Below are 17,765 nucleotides of genomic sequence, written 5' to 3'. Positions count from 1 at the left end.
GACACTTCTGACATAGTCCCCAGGGATGATGACAACCAGGTGATCATTTAAGGAAAGAAATGGAATTGGCGTTGGGATTTATACTGGCAACATGACATGCTAGGAGGAGATAGATCTTCAGAGTTCTAAGAGAAAATGATGCTGTTTCCTATACTCAAACTATTTATTAAAAGTGACCACAAAATGGAGGCCTTAAATGGAATAGCAAAGACTCACAAAGTACCTCCCAGGGAACTTTTTTTTCTCACTTTGTTTGAGAATGGACCTAATGTGAGTGAACAGGGAATCTAAGAAGCACCAGCACCACCAAGGTGATGGATGAATGTGAGCAAGGCCTGTGCTCCAGGCTGGGAGAGCAACAAGTCCAACTGAGAGTAAGAATTAGAAGAGTTGCATGGGACACTTTCAGGGAGAAAGGATATTCTGGAGTAATGTCATCATTACTATGCAGAGTCATCTGAGGTTAAGGGAATGGCATAGTATTATTATGATAAAACCATACTGTGCCACTTCCTCATCCCCTTCTTACTTTGCCCCCAGATTTGTTTAATTATCTTATACCTTCAGTTACAAAGATTTGGTGGCCAAAATTTTACACATTGGTCCAATTCAGATATGTTCAACAAATTTAGATTGGGTTCCATACCGGGTGTGATCTTCCCAGGTAAATAGAGTAAGGTCATGGGGTTGATGGAGAATGTTACTAGGAAGGATGGTTGCTCTTGTGAGGAATGAATGATTCCCACAGTGGTGAGACCCAGGTTATGTTACTTTTGGTGTGGAGAGTGAGGTTTCAAACATCATTGAAAAAAAGCTCTTATAAAAAACAATTTTTGTTATACACACACACACACACATGCACACGCACACACACGGTAAAGGGAAAAATCTAGAACCAGGTTTCCAATTAGGAGAATTTCCATAGAGTCTATATATGTTGGGTTAACTGTATAGACAGTGAGGTCATAGGCAGTGGTTTACTTTCTTCAGTGTTGACAATCAGATTAAGATTCCTTTGACCGACATAGGAGATAACTTTGGCAAAGAACACAGCATAGAGGGTAACTTTAAGTAAACAAACACTTCTCTAAAGGAAGCATAATCTAACAGGTACTATTTCCTATGACAGGCCACCATGAGCTGTGCATGTGAAGAGCATGAACTCTTGGAGGGGTGGCAGTCAGTGTTACTACTTACAGTAGTCAGATTTCCTTATATATTCAACAGTTTTTTATTCCCAGTAACAATGGCTCTTGTCTCCCTTTCCTGTATTCTTTTTTTTTTCCTATATAAATGTTTTTGTGCAATCAGTGAGGGGAGGTATAAGGGCAGAGCTTTGCAGAATACCAGAATGGTCTTGGAAACTTTCAAAGAATAGCTAAACATACATTCTGCATCATATTTCCCCAAGGGGAACATCCCAAAGGATGTTCTTCCCTCTGCATCTGTATGCCTCTCTAAGTCCAGAGGTGAGAAGTGAAAGAACATGAGAAACCAAGAGAGTCTGGAGAATGGATGTTAATGTTAAGTGATAAGAGGATGTCAGAATGAGACTGTATGTCACAGAGCAAATCTTTTCATTCACCTTTGGATCCAGGCTCATTTAATAAGTGATAAGAAGCAGAACAAATTTTAGAGTTTCCCAACAGGGATTCAAAATGAGAAAATCAGCTCATTTGTCTTGAAGAACTTAGAACCGATGAAAGTGGAAATACTGAGCTTGACTGAGAATACAGGAAGGGAGGGTACAATGTGAAAAGAGGACCCCAGATGTCCTGACTTCCCTCCAGAAGAAACCACAGCTCTTCAGATGATGGAGTCTGTGAGGATTTTCTTCATGATGGTCCTGGTGTCCTTGGCAACTATTTCAAGGAAGTGTCTGTGTTTCCACACTCTCAGGTAGTTGAGAACAGTATCACCTAAGAATGGGATGTGTCTCAGAATTGAATATAAGTAAGAGGCTGTATTACAATTCATGAAAGATAATATCCTGTCCCCAGTGAGGACAGTGTGCAGATCCTGAGACTTCATAATAGCCTTGTACTCCTCCACAGGTTTCCCCATACTCTGGGCCATCTGCTGGAGAGACTCATCATCCACACCAAAAAACAAGTGGTAGGCCATCAGACACTCTGCCAGATCATCTGCATTCTGGATGCCAAGGACGTCCTGGAAAGAATTTGAAGCGATTTGCCCCTGCAAAGAGGTCACTTTGTCATTAATGACCTTCTCACAGGTGTCAGACAGTTTTTCTAAAGGACAATGGTACCTGATATCAGAGATGTCCCTGTGCAAGGTATCCCTAAGCTCTGGGAAGTCATTCAATAAAGGGTCAAAGCTGGAGACCAGGAATATGATGGGTTTGTGCACTCCCTCCTTTTGGACAGTTTCCCAAATATTCTCTCGGATATTCTGCAGGAGTCGTTCCTCTGAGAGGGTACATGTGCTGATGTCCCTGTCCAGCTTGGTCCAGACAATGTAGAACTTCTTTCCCTGTCCCTGGATGGCTTTGGCAAGCTTCACGAGATTCATGCTGAACTGTTCTGATGCAATGATGATGAAGAGGTCATACAGACTAAACTGCATCTCCGCTAGATAGTTCCCCAGGGTTTGAGTACCTGCCCCTATTCCAGGTAGGTCCCACAACTCCACATTGGGAAAATGGGAGGAAAAGTAGCAAATGGGAATCTGGGTGGTCCCCACCACCCCAGTGGGAGCTGAGTCTTCCTGTTCATGCCCAATTCCCCTCAGTGCATTGATGAAGGAAGACATGCCATTGCCAGAGTCCCCAGTGACAGCAATTCTCACTGGGGCACTGGATGCTATCTCCAGGATTTCCCTGGCCACAGAGACCACCCCCAGCAACTTCGCTTCTACCAGTGCCTTTTCAATGTTTGTGGCAGTTGCCTTAGGTAAGACTGTCCATCCTGTATTGTACTGCAGAGCAGGGGTGAAGGATGTAGACAATGGAGTGTGAAGGGATTGATTGGCCTGTGTCATGTCTCTGATCAGTAGAGTGACCTGTCGAAATAAGAAAAGCAGGAGAATTAGGAGGGCCAAGTGCACAGGGTGGCTGAAGATCATCAGATTTGTTATATCAAACAGGGTATCAGATCCACTCCGAACTCACTGCAAAGGTATTTAGATTAGAAACAGCAAGACTTGGGGCAACTGGCTGGCTCAGTTAGTAGAGAGTGGGACTCTTAATCCTAGGTTGTAAGTTTGAGCCCCATGTTGGGTGTGGAGATTAAAAATAAAATCTTAAAAAAAAAAAAGAAAAGAAACAGCAAGCCTCTGAAAAGCTGTTCAATAGTTTGTCAAAACTTTGAACGTATTATTCAACCATAGAAAACAAGGAAAACCTATCATTTGTGACAACATGAATGTACCTTGAAAGCATTATGCTTAGTAAAATAAATCAGGCAGAGCGAGACAAATACTGTGTGATCTAACTGATGTGTGGATCTAAAACTAAAATGAAATAATTCATTGAAAATCAGATCAGGCTTGTGGAGCGGCAGAGACAGATGATGAGAGGAGGGTGATTTGGGGGAAATGATCAAAAAAGTACAAGATTTCAGCTATCAGTTAGGTAAGTACTATAGGGGGAGGAGCTAAGATGGTGGTATCATAGAAGGACCCTAAGTTGGTCCCCTCCCTCAAACACAGCTGGATAACTGTCAAATCATTCTGAACACCCAAGAAATTGACCTGAAACTGCCAGAAGAGAGTCCACAACTAGAGGGAGAGAAGAGACCACATTGAGGAAGACAGGAAGCATGGAGATGTGGTTTGGAGGGGAAATGGATCATGGGTACTAGAGAGAGGAGGGAGCCCTGGTCATGGAGAAAAGCACCCAGGGGAGAGAGATCGTTCACTCTCCTTGGAGTGCATCTGTGAGAGGTGGAGTTCACAGAGATGCCTCTCAGGGGACAAAAGTGTAAATGGACCCCATTTCCCTCCCTCACCCCTCAGGACAGGCACAGAGCCACCTGCTTGGGGGGATTCCCCCTGACCCTGGCTGCCTAGTCACCTTGCTCCAAGTCCCAAGCCCCTGCACTCTGGTATGACTGCCCATCTCAGTCAAACCTGCCTGCATCCGTCCCAGTGAGACAAAACCCTCCCCCAGAGGACCAGCACAGGCTCCCAGCCGCAAAATGTGCCTAAAGTTTGGAGTTTTAAAGGTCAGCAACCTTGGCTGGGCTAGAGTCCAGAGCACACAGTGCTGTTCTTGGAGAGAAGGCAAACAACCCAGAGACAAAGAGCATGAAAACAGCAATCTGAAAAACTCCTGAGACACAGGGAAGGGAGATTATTAGCTCTTCTGGCAGTGTTTCCCTGCAAGCAGCAAGCAAAGAGACTCCTCCCTGTGGACAAAGAAGGGGCTGATGCCATTCCCTCCCCCACCCCTCAACAATAACAACCTTTAGTAAACAGCACCACACCAACACTGCTTGCCTAAACTGCTTAATCCAAGTCTCACACCAATGCACTCTGCTGGTATTGCTGTTCTTGACCAAGTTTGCCTCAGTACCAGTGCAGGGAACCTCAGAGCATAAAAGGGCAAACCTGGCTACAAGTCAGAAAGATGGAGCTCTGGGCTGGCTCAGGCTGAGGGAAAATTTTGGAAAATGAAGAATACTTTTGGAATGAGAATACCTCCCTTGCCTTTGTACTCAAAACCTTCTTTAAGGGTCACCTGGGTAGCTCAGTGGGTTAAGCTTCTGCCTTCAGCTCAGGTCATGGTCTCAGGGTCCTGGGATGGAGCCCTGCATCGGGGTGGGTCTCTGCTCAGCAGGGAGCCTGCTTCCCCCTCCCTCTCAGCCTGCCTCTCTGCCTCCTTGTGATCCCTCCTAATAAAACAAACAAACAAACAACATTCTTTAAGACCTCTCTTGACCTTTCCCAACAGTAGCCCAAGTTCTTGTTTAGGGGGAACATAGAGGTTTCTGAAGGTCTTACCAGCCACCCTGGCTCCAGTGAGACCATTTCCTGGGTGAGTTCCAGGCTCATTGACTTGGTTGTGTGAAGGGGTTTCTTCTGCCCCTGAGCACGCTATGTATTCTGGTTGCCTTTAAGTTTGCCCCTGGTATTGCATGGGGAAGGCTGGATGTCCTGTGCCGCCCAGGCCAGTCAGAACAGAGGATCTAGGCTATAACCCTTGAATTCTTTTCAAGGTTTATCTAAATCCCATCACAACCTCGACCTGTACCCATCTCACCTTGACTTCCTGTGTGCTAGATCAATTGAAAAAAAAAATCCTGTCTTTTCAAAAGGTGAAAAGGTCCCAGAAAGTATCATAAAAACACATATATAGGCCTTGGCACTTAGAGTAAATAATTCCCTGGACTCTCTATCTGCTGGCCTTAGTGCCCAGCAGGTATGGGACATATTTCTGTTAGAGGAATGAAGCACAATGCATCATTGCATATCCTTCACTCCTTGGTTGACAAATTAACTTTTCTTCCTAAATCTGTCATCTGAAATGTGGAAATGTGGAAGCTACTCCAGAGTCCACTGAAAGGCAAGTAGGGGCAAGGACAGAGTATGACACCTCCCGCTCAATGTGGGTGTGGGAGGTGAGCACAAACTATGCTTTCCAGACCATTTCTGTGACCATGTCTGACCCAGCCATGGACTTTGCAAAGTCTGCTCATCAGATCATCTACGCTGGACCCTACCAGGGGGGTAACTAGGGCCCTGCAGCACCAGCCACAGCTCCCTCCCTATCCCCCTCTACCATCTCATCTGGTCCCTGCCCTGAACCTCATGCTAGACAACCCTGCACATGGGGCCCTCTCAGGATCCTTTAAAAACCATACTCTCCCCATGTGACACTGCCCGGCCAGGCTGGAACAAGGGTAATTACATGAGAGGTTGCAGGGTCTTCCAGGAATCTTCAGTGTGCAATTTTTGGCATGTGTGAGCCTGTAGGACATTGAGACTCAGATTACTGGCCCAGAAGTTGAGTAGAGGACCTCAGAGATCAGCCCAGAGAGCAAGTGATCCCTCAGCTCCCAACTTACTGATCTTACTTCTGGTCTCCCCTCTTCCCCAACAGACTTTGAGGTCTCTGAATAAGGAAACCTAGGCCTTTATGGAAAGAGTCTGGGGAGCAGATTCAACTAGAGAGGGCAGTTGAGCTTACAAGAGAACAAGAAACTGTGAGCAGATCTTTCATCTTCTGATAGACACCAGCAGTAAAATGCACACATGCATTCACACACATGCGTACACCTGAGGAAAGATTTACCAATAATTTCCCTACCCTCCATTTTGATTTACTGCATCTATTCCAAGGGGTAGCTTTTTTGAACTCTGGTTCTAATGTACCAGATAGATTTCATGATCTAAGAAGCAGAATGAAGAACACTCATTAGTACATTTCCCATGCAGGATCCTATATAGTTGATGTCATGCCCAATTATCTTGAGCCATGTAGCAGGGATCAGCCTTGGACTGGACTAGAGTTCTGAGACATCAGGAATTTTTGTGAGCATGAACTCAGTGTAGACCAAGCCCCACATTTCTCCCCATTTAATCACCACAAGGAAAAGGTGAGTAAAAAAATCAACATACTGATTTATTCTAGGGAAGTATAATAAACATCTGCATCATCAATGGGCATGAAGCTCTAAATGACATGGTCTGGGGAAATAGTGTTTGAAAAGCCCACCTCACCAATATATCTATAAAGGATGGATTTGGTGTCCAACAATTAGGGGCAATTTCTTTAACGCAGTTAAATATTTGCATTCTGGGTAGAAATAACTGCAAGTAAAAAATGCAAGCTTATAAATGAACTTGAAAACTAGCTGTGGATGCCAATGAACACACACAGACAGCCAACAACAGCCCTTGGTAGTATGGTAAGAACTACCTCTGAAACTCAGGTACCCTTGCAGTGATGGGGCTGTTTGTAATGGATGATAGAAAGTTCCCACTCAGTATCTCTTGAGGGCTGGGCTACTCCCCAGCAGTGTGTGAGTATCTGTCTGGAGCTCCTGCCCTGTTTGTTTGGTTCTGGTCTGCTGTGGCTATGAAAACTCTCCTAATTTGAACCATTTCACACCCTAAATCTATATTTTCTCCTGGGTGGGTGTATATATAGTAAAAAAAAAATTTTATAAGAGTTTTTTTTTCAGATAAAATTTGAAATCTCACTCTCCACCACCAAGTATCCTAACTTGGTTCTCACCACTGTGGGAATCATTCAGTCCTACCAAGAGCATCCCTCCTTCTCTGCCTCATTCTCCATCAACCTCATCACCTTACTCTACTTACCTGGGAAGATATTCTCTAATATGGAATCCAATCTGAATTTGGTGGATGTACATAAACTGGACCAATGTGTATAATTTTGACCCATCTTCAGGCTTCTCTCAAAGAGGAGGGTTTTTTCAGAGGTTATCATAAATATTAACTGAGATGGAAAGTGAAGTTAATATTGAATGAAAGTGAACTGAAAGAGGCGTAATAAAGTGATAAAGAATCCTATGGTTAAATCCTGGCTCCAGGATGCCCTTGCCATGTGCCCTTGGACACATTCCACTGTCTTAGTTTTCCCATAGTTAAAATGGTGATGATGATAATATTACATCCTCGGGGGTCCATCCAAGTCCAGGTAGTGTGAAGATTTAATGAGTTAAAGCACATAAAGCACTTAGAATAGGGTCAGGTATGGACTTCTGTAAATGTTTGGTATTATCATTATCATTCCTTCTCTTCATGGCCAAGAAGGGACAACATAAGATCACACTGAAAGACAATTTCACCAAAAGGTGAGTGTCCTACTCAGATTCTCCATCCAGTGGAGTGAGAAGAGTCTGCTGGAGAGTCCTGAAATCACATGGAAGCCTTCAAGGAATAGTTACATCTTATCTTATTCCCAACTGAGTTTGTTAAGTTTCCTTCCTGGAGAGTTCAGGAAGCAGAAGAAAGTCCCATGTAGAGCACTGTCCTGCATTGTGAGATCCCCAGAGAATGAGGGAAGAGAGAGAAAACTGAGATGAGTGGTTAAAGGGCTTTAAAGGTCAGAATGGCTATAGGTGCAGAGTTCTTGGAGTAAACCCAACACTAGATAGCCTATCCTGGGTGATCGTGATGAAGGAGGTTAAATAAGAGGCCCCACCCACTGGAACCTCCCATAGCACAGGCAAAGAGAAAACCAAGTCCCACTGAACACCAGGAAGCCTGACCACTGCAGAGGTCTACTGGAGGGGTTGAGACCACCAAGTTTACCACACAGGAACTCAGCTAGAAATGCATTCAGACAAAAGAAGGCAGATCAACAAATGAGACAAACCAGAAGACAAGGTGATCAGAACCACTGATGAAAGCTTCCTCCTCAGTGCCACAGGGAATCCCAGCAGGGGTGAAGCCAAAGAGGAATGGAAAACCCAATCTTGACCTGCTGTAGGTCAGTGGTGAATGTTCAGTGGAAGGTAGATTTAATATACCTTCTGACTATATTTCCTATTTTCATGGCTTCATTTATTTCTGTACTGTGGAATGACTAATGAAATATGGCATCAAGAATGGAATGTCCAGGCACCTGGGTGGCTCAGTCAGTTAAGTGTCCACCTTCAGCTTGGGTTGTGGTCTCAGGGTCCTGGAATCAAGTCCCCCATCAGGCTCCTTGCTCAGCGGGGAGGCTGCTTCTCCCTCTGCCTGCTGCTCCCCCTGCTTGTACTCTCTCTCTCTCTCTAAAAAAAAAGAAAGAAAGGAATGTCCAAGATTCCAAAATTTTGTCATGAGAAGTCTGCAGCTTCTGCCTTACAAATCCTCTGCTCACTAGCTCATTCTTGTTCTCTCTCATGCGCTCGCTCTTTCTCTCTCTCTGTCTTTCTCTTTGTCTCTTCCATCTCTCTCTCTCTTTCTCTGTCTCTATCTCTCAGCCTAATAACCATAGAATATTAAGCTAACCTGTTGGAGAGGCCCTGAAGAATTACAGGCCTTGTGGAGAACAGAGGCAGTCAGCATTAACTGCCAGGCATGTAAGTGTGTCATCTTGGGAGCAAACCCTCCAGCCAGAGGGAGCCAAGCTGATAACTTGACTGCCACCTCAAGAGAGACCCTTATTCAGAATCACACAACTAAAACTGTTCCTATATTTCTGACCCTTGGAAACTATAAGCAAATAAACGCTTGTTTTTCATTTTATTTTATTTTATTTTATTTTATTTATTTTTTCAAATAAATGCTTGTTTTAAGCCACTAAGTTTCGGGGTAATTTGATCCACAGCAACAGATAACAGATAATACCATCAAGAAGCTCCTCATAGTACTGGCAGTTATGAATAACCTCTCCCCTCACTGTAACACTCACTCCTGCAGTGTACCCAGCATGAAGGGGCTGCACTCTCTTCAATCACAGCCTTTCCCTCCCTGGCCCCTGGACATGTCCTTCCCTGCTCTCTAGTGAAGGATCAGCCTCTGCTAACATTCTCAGGTTGTTTCATCCAGCCTCAGGCCACACAGACTTACCCAGTTGGAGGCTCTGTGTTTAAGAAGAAAAAATAAGGAGGGGCAGAAAGAAAGAATGAAAGGAAAGAAAGAAAGAGAAAGGAAGAAAGAAAGAAACAGAGGCATATTTAGTAGTGAGACGATGAGTAAATGTAGGTAGATAATAAATTCATTCCACGGGAGGTAATAGAGAGGGGAATAGGGAGATAAACTTTCTGAGTCTCTGCAGTTCCAATTAATGTCTTCATTTTCTGGTCAGTTTTAATAAATAATGTGACTATAGAATTCTGTTTTTGACATCATTTCATCTTAGAATTCTGTAGATCTATCTCCTTGCCATCTTAACTGGTATAAGATTAGAGTGTATCGTGGTTTTGATTTGTATTTCCCTGATGGCTAGTGATATTGAAAATTTTTTCATGTGTCTTTAGCTATTTGTATGTCTTCTTTGGAGACGTGTCTGTTCATGCCTTTTGCCCATTTCTTGACTAGAATATTTGTTTTTTAGGTGTTGAGTTTGAGAAGTTCTTTATAGATCTTGGATACCAGCCCTTTATCTATAGTGTCATTTGCAAATATCTTCTCCCATTCTATGGGTTGCCTCTTAGTTTTATTGACTCTTTTCTTTGCTGTACAAAAGCTTTCTATCTTGATGAAGTCCCAAAAGTTCATTTTTGCTTTTGTTTCCCTTGCCTTTGGAGACGTGTCTTGAAAGAAATCTCTGTGGCCAGTATCAAAAAGGTTACTGCCTATTCTGCTAAAAATATCTTACACATGTTTCTGGTACACCCGTGTAGAACCTTCTCCAGAAACAGATGTGGAATTGCTGGGTCATAACATACAGATTCTTACACATTACATGAAAGGAAGACAAGGCATTGCCCCCTTAAAAAGTCTGAAATCTCCCATCTCTCACATATTTTCTGTATTTCTTTTTTTTTTTTTTTAGATTTTTTATCTATTTATTTGACAGACAGAGGCCACAAGTAGGCAGAGAGGCAGGCAGAGATAGAGAGAGAGGGAAGCAGGCTCCCCACTGAGCAGAGAGCCCGATGTGGGGCTTGATCCCAGGACCCTGGGACCATGACCTGAGCCGAAGGCAGAGGCTTTAACCCACTGAGCCACCCAGGTGCCCCATATTTTCTGTATTTCTATTACTATTGGTTAGTTGAGAAGGTTCTCTTACACTTATATCTCAGAGGTAGACTATAGTTGTAGTTTGGTGCCTGTGATGACCCATTTCTCTCTCGAGAAGGTTACATGGTATCAGATCACGTCTGCATCTGAAGCAGCTTCCTAAGTCGTGTCCTTTAAGCTCTGCGAATCTGCTGGCTCATCCTCCTGGGTCTTCCTCTGAATGGAATTCACCAAGGGTACTGGGGTTCTCAGACTCCCCCACACTATTCTCTCATTCAACTGTAACATTCCACAAGGAGTACTGCTACTAAACACTTTTTTATACCTAGGGTTCATTCTGGAATAAAGTCTACACCCACAAGTTCCTGTGTTGAGCCCTAATCCTCATTATGATTGCATTTCTAGGAGAATTTTTTAAGGAGATAATGAATTTAACTGAGCTCAGATCTGTGGGACCCTATCTAACAGGACTGATCTCCTTAGAAGAAGGGGAAGAGACACCAGGGATGCGCACAGAGAGGAAGGCCATGTGAGGACACAGGAGAAAGGAGCCATCTGCAAGCCAAGGAAAGAGGTTTCAGGAGAAGCAAAACCTATAGGCACCTTGATCTAAGACATCCAGCTTCCACAAGAGTGAGAATAAATTTCTGTTGTTTAAGCCTCCCAGCTCATGGTATTTTGTTATGGCAACCATAGCAAACCAACCTCCCAAATCTAGGAGCAATTTCCAGAAAATAACTAACTAACTAAATACACACACACATATATATTTGTATATACATATATAAATATATATGTACATATATAATGTGTATATGTGTGTGTATATATATGTGTGTGTGTGTGTGTATACACACACACATATATACACATTAGAATAGCATTCAGCCTGAAAAAAGAAAGAAATCTTGCCATTTTCAATGAGATGGATGGACCTGAAGACTATAATTCTATAGCTTCAGATATAGCTGAAGACTGTAATGTTATGGGAAACAAGTCAGTAAGTGATAGACAAATACCATACGATTTCACACATATGTGGAATTTTAGAAACAAAATAAGTAAACAAAGAGAATGAAAAAGAGAAAAAACACAAAACAAGGAACAGACTCCTAACTAGAGAGAACGAACTGCTGGATATACTGAGGGGAGGTGAGTAGAGGGATAGGTGTAATACGTGAAGGGGATTAAGAGTACATTTATCATGATGAGCCCTGAGTAATGTATAGAATTGTTGGATCACCATATTGCACACCTGTACTAATATAAGACTGTATATTAACTGTACTGGAGTTAAAAATATAATAAAAAATAATAAATTAAAAATAAAAATAGCTTCGGAGAATAACTGACTTTGATGTGTCATGTAATCTAGCCACAATTGTTAAGAATAAGGAAATTAAAAAGATAAAAATTTAATTTTTAAAAATTTGAGGTGAACTTTTAAATCATTTCCAAAATCATTTTGATAAACTAAAACCTTAAAATTTCACCGAGTTAGATTCAGTAGTGATTTAAGTTAAATTCATTAAATGTCTAGATTATTTCCAAATAAGATGAAATAATGAAACATTAACTACTTAATCATGTTTCTCTAATTTTGGCTTCTTTATTACCGAGAAACTAAAGATAAATGTAGGTCTGTTGGCAAACATTTTTTGGCATATTATATTGAAAGATCATATATAAAGATACAACATGTATTTGTAGATTTATAAATTTGTAAATTTGCCAATCTAAAGAACACTAGTCTAGCAGACAGTTAACTCATGCTTACTACTTAATGTTTTCTTGAAATTAATGTTTCTATGGGTTAAGAACTCTAATGTATGTGGTCAAAGCAACTAAAAATAGAATAAAGGAGTATCTCTAAATGAAAGTAAAATAAGACATGCATTTTTGGTAAAAATAAATAAATAAATAAATAAATAAGGGTGCCTGGTTAGCTCAGTCCAAATAGCATAAGTGTCTTGGTCTCAGGGTGGTGAGATCAAACCCCATTTTCAATATGGAGCCTACTTAAAAAAAAAAAAAAAATATATATATATATATATATATATATATATATGACTAGAGATGCACTTTATTTCTGCATGCAAAAGAAAGTTGTAGGAAGATGGCATCCTCCTCCTTCAACAGACAAGCTATCGCGGACGGGAAAAATGAGTTTCGTAGGAAAAAGTCGAAGCCGGAGAACCGAGATGAACACCTCACTGTTCCTGATGGTTGGAAGGAACCAGCTTTTTCCAAAGAGGACAATCCCAGAGGACTCTTGGAGGAGAGCAGTTTTGCAACTTTGTTCCCAAAATATAGGGAAGCTTACTTGAAAGAGTGCTGGCCATTGGTACAGAAAGCCTTGAATGAACATCATATTAATGCAGCCCTGGACCTGATAGAGGGCAGTATGACTGTGTGTACGACAAAGAAGACTTTTGATCCATATATCATCATTAGGGCCAGAGACCTAATAAAACTTTTAGCAAGGAGTGTTTCATTTGAACAGGCAGTACGAATTCTTTAGGATGATGTTGCGTGTGACATCATTAAAATAGGTTCTTTAGTGAGAAATAAAGAAAGATTTGTAAAAAGAAGACAACGCCTCATTGGTCAACAAAGGATCTACCTTGAAGGCTTTGGAACTCTTAACAAACTGTTATATGATGGTTCAGGGAAACACGGTTTCAGTCATTGGACCTTTTAGTGGCTTAAAAGAGGTTTGAAAAGTAGTTCTAGATACTATGAAGAATATTCATCCAATTTATAACATTAAAACCTTAATGATCAAACGAGAGTTGGCAAAAGATTCTGAATTAAGATCACAAAGTTGGGAAAGATTTTTGCCACAGTTCAAGCACAAGAATGTGAATAAACGCAAGGAACCAAAGAAAAAAACTGTCAAGAAAGAGTACACACCATTCCCACCACCACAACCAGAAAGTCAGATTGATAAAGAATTGGCTAGTGGTGAATATTTTCTGAAGGCAAGTCAAAAGAAGTGACAGAAAATGGAAGCCATAAAGGCTAAACAAGCAGAAGCTCTTAGTAAGAGACAAGAGGAAAGAAACAAAGCTTTTATTCCACCTAAAGAAAAACCAGTTGTGAAACCAAAGGAAGCTTCTACTGAAAATAAAATTGATGTGGCCGCCATCAAGGAAAAGGTTAAGAAAGCAAAGAATAAGAAACTGGGAGCTCTTTCAGCTGAAGAAGTTAAGCTTAAAATGGAAGCAGATGAAAAAAAAAGAAGAAGAAAAAAAAGTAACATTAAAAAACAACCCTGGATGAGAACTCTTTAAGCTATCTCCTTTTGTAAAGGATTTTGAGATACTAGGGCATTAGTAGCCTATGTGTGAGAAGGAATACTCTGATCACATTTTTCTGAGTTTGTGTCATTCTTCAAAACAGTGTTTATATAAATAAAAATATAAAAATTCTTTATAAATACAAAAAAAAAAAGAAAGTTGTACAAAATTTGTGAAAAGGGAAACTCTGGAAAGGAATTTTATGCATGTTCAGGACTACTCACTTTGGAATGAATATATTTTAATAGAAATATAAACTGGTTTCCTAGATAGAATAGGGTTCTAGAATAGAATTGGTTTCCGATCTGGTAAAAGGACAAAGTTCTGCTTGTCTGTTTTTCTAACATTGATCTACTTTTGGTAATAGGTTGTGAAACTTCCCTTACCATTTAAGTGATCTTCCTAGAAAACAAAGATCCTGTGGTTTATGTTCTATTTGTATAGGTATGTAAGTATTCTAGAAATTGTGTGAAATTCCTGGAAATTTGATACATCCTAGTATGTTATTGCTTGTAATTATTCTCTTACCTTCTGAAGCTGCTGTCGTCAAAACTGAGGCTCACACTAAAAGTACTGAACCTGAGTATCAGGAAAATGCCCCAGCTGACTCTCGGCAAAAGAATCTATAAAGAATGTGGCACATGTGGATAAAATCCATTCTGCCGCTGCAAAAATGTCCCCTCATTGTGAGATTTCTGCCATTCTGACATCAGGGTAACATGGCAACATTCTGACCCAGAGAAAATAAGATGCGTAAAGAATGGCTGTAAGTTGAACAGTCGGGGATTTACGAAACACAAGACAGCTGCTGGATTCTTCCTGGCTCCCTGTCAAACACCATTTCCCCCCCACTCCTTCACCCGTCATAGTGTATTTAAGATAACTCAGGCTATGACTAAACATTTGAGGGGAGATTTGTATAAATGTGAAAAGGCTCTGCCATCCAGGTCTGACTTGTCAGACCCATTATCCTGCAAAAATTACTTTTGCCCCCAGAGGCCTCACGACTCCTCCTTTGAAAGACTTTTGAACACCCACAGCTTGTCTTTATTCAATTGCCACAAGGTACGTGTTATCAATATGTTCTATTTACGTATGTGTGTTTTCCAGTTAGGTTGGAGCTTTCCCGTGCTGAAAGGCTGATGTCCTCGTGGTGGCAAAGGACTTGTTAGAAATGTGTTTCCCATGAGGGGTATGCTTTCCATGATCTTCCGTAAACTGACAGCCATTTCATTGGACAAATCACACCAGCTTTAACAACAAACTTGCAAACTTCTTGGAATTATCTCTGGCCCTATCACCCTCAATATTCAGGCAAGGTTGAGAGATCTAATGGAATCCTCAAACTTAAAATTTTTAAGCTAGCCAAAAATAGCAGACTTCCCTGCCCTGAGGTATTGCCTTTGGACTTGCTGACTGTTTGCAGTATTGTCTTTGGGTAATGTAAACTCACCCCATGCAATACAGTCAATGGCAGACCGATGTCTATTGGTATAAACTTTCTGCTGATCCCTTGTTGTCTCATGCTAGTATGACCAACTATGGGAAAATATCTAATGTTTTACTATCAAGCCTATCATCAACAGGTTAAAGATATCTTCCCAGATCCCCGTTCAAAGGAGCCTGTTGTTTATAGTCTAGACCCTAGTGACCATGTATTCTGTAATTGTCATCAGAAGAATACAGCTTTTGAACTCCATTGAAAGGAATCTTACTAAATGCTGCCAACCACTGACATTGTTATAAAACTAGAAGGTGCATATTTCACGGCTAAACAAAGCTTTACCTGACACCTGGCCCTACACAGATGCTAGAGACCTCTAAATCAAATTGATGTGGAAGATGAGTAACTGACATCAAGGCAGACTGCTTTCAGAACCAAAACAACAGATCAAGTCTTCACACATTAACTAAATGTGAAACCCTTTCTCCTTTTTCTTTGCTCTGGGGTAATTCTGGAAATTGAATGCCCTCAGCTGAATGCCCCAAGGGAGCATAACTTCCAGAGTTCAGGCTAAGAGAAAAATCTAATCTTGTCTCTAACATTTCCTAACCAAATTAAGAGATTCATTTATTGAATCCCCTGGATTTACATATTGGATTTACAATTATGGTCCATTTATGACTTGGGATTTTATTCCTTTGCAGGACCAAGCTTCCCTAGTTAAGAGTAAATTTACATGACAATTTAATCCAGAAACTTCTTTAACTCCTAAAAGATCTTTCAGAATCCATTCCTAAAACAATAGATGCCCAACAAATGTGCTTAGTTTTTGGCCAAAGATTCTCTTGAGGATAAGGCAAACTTTGATTCTCTTTCAGCCTAGCAGGAGCTGTCTATACTGTGATCAACACCACCTGGTGCATCCAGATGGACACTTCTGGGGAAGTTGAAACACAGCTACATAAAATCACTGAGCAAACCACATGGCTTAAAAAGATGATTCCTTCAGCGGGGTCTTTCTTTGACTTATTTGATTTGGAGGGTTTGGGTTTTGGGAACCATGGCTTCAATGTGCACTCCAGCCATTGAAATTTATCCTGATCATCTGCCAGGTACATTGTATGCTTTCAAAAATTTTGAATGCAAAATGTACCAAAATCGTGAATCTGAAGTCATCACCTGTGAATAGCATAGAGATTAAGCAAAAACATCATGACATGTGAATACCAGGAAAAGGAACAGCAAAAGCTGAGAAAACCACTGAACAGTAGCTCAAGTTGGCACCAATGCCTTCCATTTTGATCACATCTCTTCATGAAGCTAAGAGTCTGTTCAAAGTAGAGCGAGTGTGGAAAAGAAGTTCCACAGGGTCCCAGGGCCCTAGAAGCCACTTAAGTTAAGGCCTGACCTCATTAAACCAAGACTAAATACCTAACCTAACTGCAGTTTTACTCTCCTGGGCATGTATAATTTAACCAGTCAGCCTAGGAATTTTCAGGTCAGCACTAGGAAATTTTCTGATAGACCCTTTTCCTTCTCCTTAGGAAAGTGATCTTGACTAAAGCAGTGCATTCTTTGCTAATCCCTGGGAAAGCAATCTTGACTAGAACAGTGCATTCTTTGCTAATGATTTTTCTTTTTTTCTTCTTTTCCTTTAAAAAAGTTTTTTTGTTTTGGTTTGGTTTGGTTTGGTTTTTTGTTGGTTTTTTTTTCCCCCTACAGGACAATGGAGCTCTTTTCTATTTGCTAGAGAAGATGTTGCCTAACTCATGAATCAGTAAACAAAAAAAGAATCAGCTCTTTAAAATTTTCAGTTGAATTTTGTTTTTTAATAGATAATATATGCACTGTCTCCCCAGGGAAAGGTAGTTAGACATGAGGTGTGGTGGGGGCAGGGGTGTCTGATCAGGAAGCTCTTGGGGGAAGACCCTCTCCACTGACAGCCGTGACATTCACATGATCCTTCTGCAGTTCACAGGCATAAAGTCTGTTCCCCAACTGCCCTCTCAAAAATGCCCCAAAGAGTTAAATTCTCTAACTGGCGTACAGTCATCCACCAGAGATCCTGCCCCTCAGACTTTCAAGTCCACAGCACCCAAAATCAAGCATCCAGGCTCTCCCAACCTCAGGCCTACAGAGCTGTAATTCTATTTTTAGATCTGTACTCAATCCACAGTGGTTTCTTGCTTACCAGCTCCTGGAGGAAAAGAGACTTCTGGTGTCAGAATTGAGTCTAAATGTCTCTCCAAGCAGCTCAGAAAATGCTGAGCCTGGTTGAAGTGCTCCCTGCCGCCTACAACAGGAACACTCCCCTGCTCAGACTGGCCTTGCACTGGAACAGGTCCCGCGTGCTGGTGAGGTCACTGTAGAGAGAAAGAGCTGACGGTCACCCCAAATGTCTACACTGACTGTGAGGAGCT

At 41.5% G+C, this 17,765-nt stretch overlaps 1 protein-coding gene and 1 pseudogene across 1 annotated transcript; one reads left to right on the top strand and one right to left on the bottom strand.

The window, feature by feature from the left end:
* Nucleotides 1-1,574: 1,574 nt before the first annotated feature.
* On the bottom strand, nucleotides 1,575-17,735 carry LOC123938629 (immunity-related GTPase family M protein 1-like). Its single transcript, XM_046000183.1, has 2 exons — nucleotides 17,537-17,735; nucleotides 1,575-3,021 (listed from the first exon to the last, which is right to left on the bottom strand). Exon 2 carries the CDS (start codon nucleotides 2,998-3,000, stop codon nucleotides 1,807-1,809), a length of 1,194 nt encoding a protein of 397 aa, XP_045856139.1. The 5' UTR covers nucleotides 3,001-3,021; nucleotides 17,537-17,735; the 3' UTR covers nucleotides 1,575-1,806.
* On the top strand, nucleotides 12,713-13,972 carry LOC123938630 (annotated as a pseudogene).
* Nucleotides 17,736-17,765: the final 30 nt, after the last annotated feature.

Source organism: Meles meles, chromosome 3 (assembly GCF_922984935.1).
Source record: "Meles meles chromosome 3, mMelMel3.1 paternal haplotype, whole genome shotgun sequence".
Lineage (NCBI taxonomy): Eukaryota > Metazoa > Chordata > Mammalia > Carnivora > Mustelidae > Meles > Meles meles.
Note: the sequence above shows the minus strand (reverse complement) of the source record. Positions and strands in the feature narration are given on the sequence as shown.

Bases quoted from the DNA above. Each gene is read 5' to 3' on its own strand.
- LOC123938629 (XM_046000183.1), bottom strand. From the start codon at position 3,000: ATGACACAGGCCAATCAATCCCTTCACACTCCATTGTCTACATCCTTC.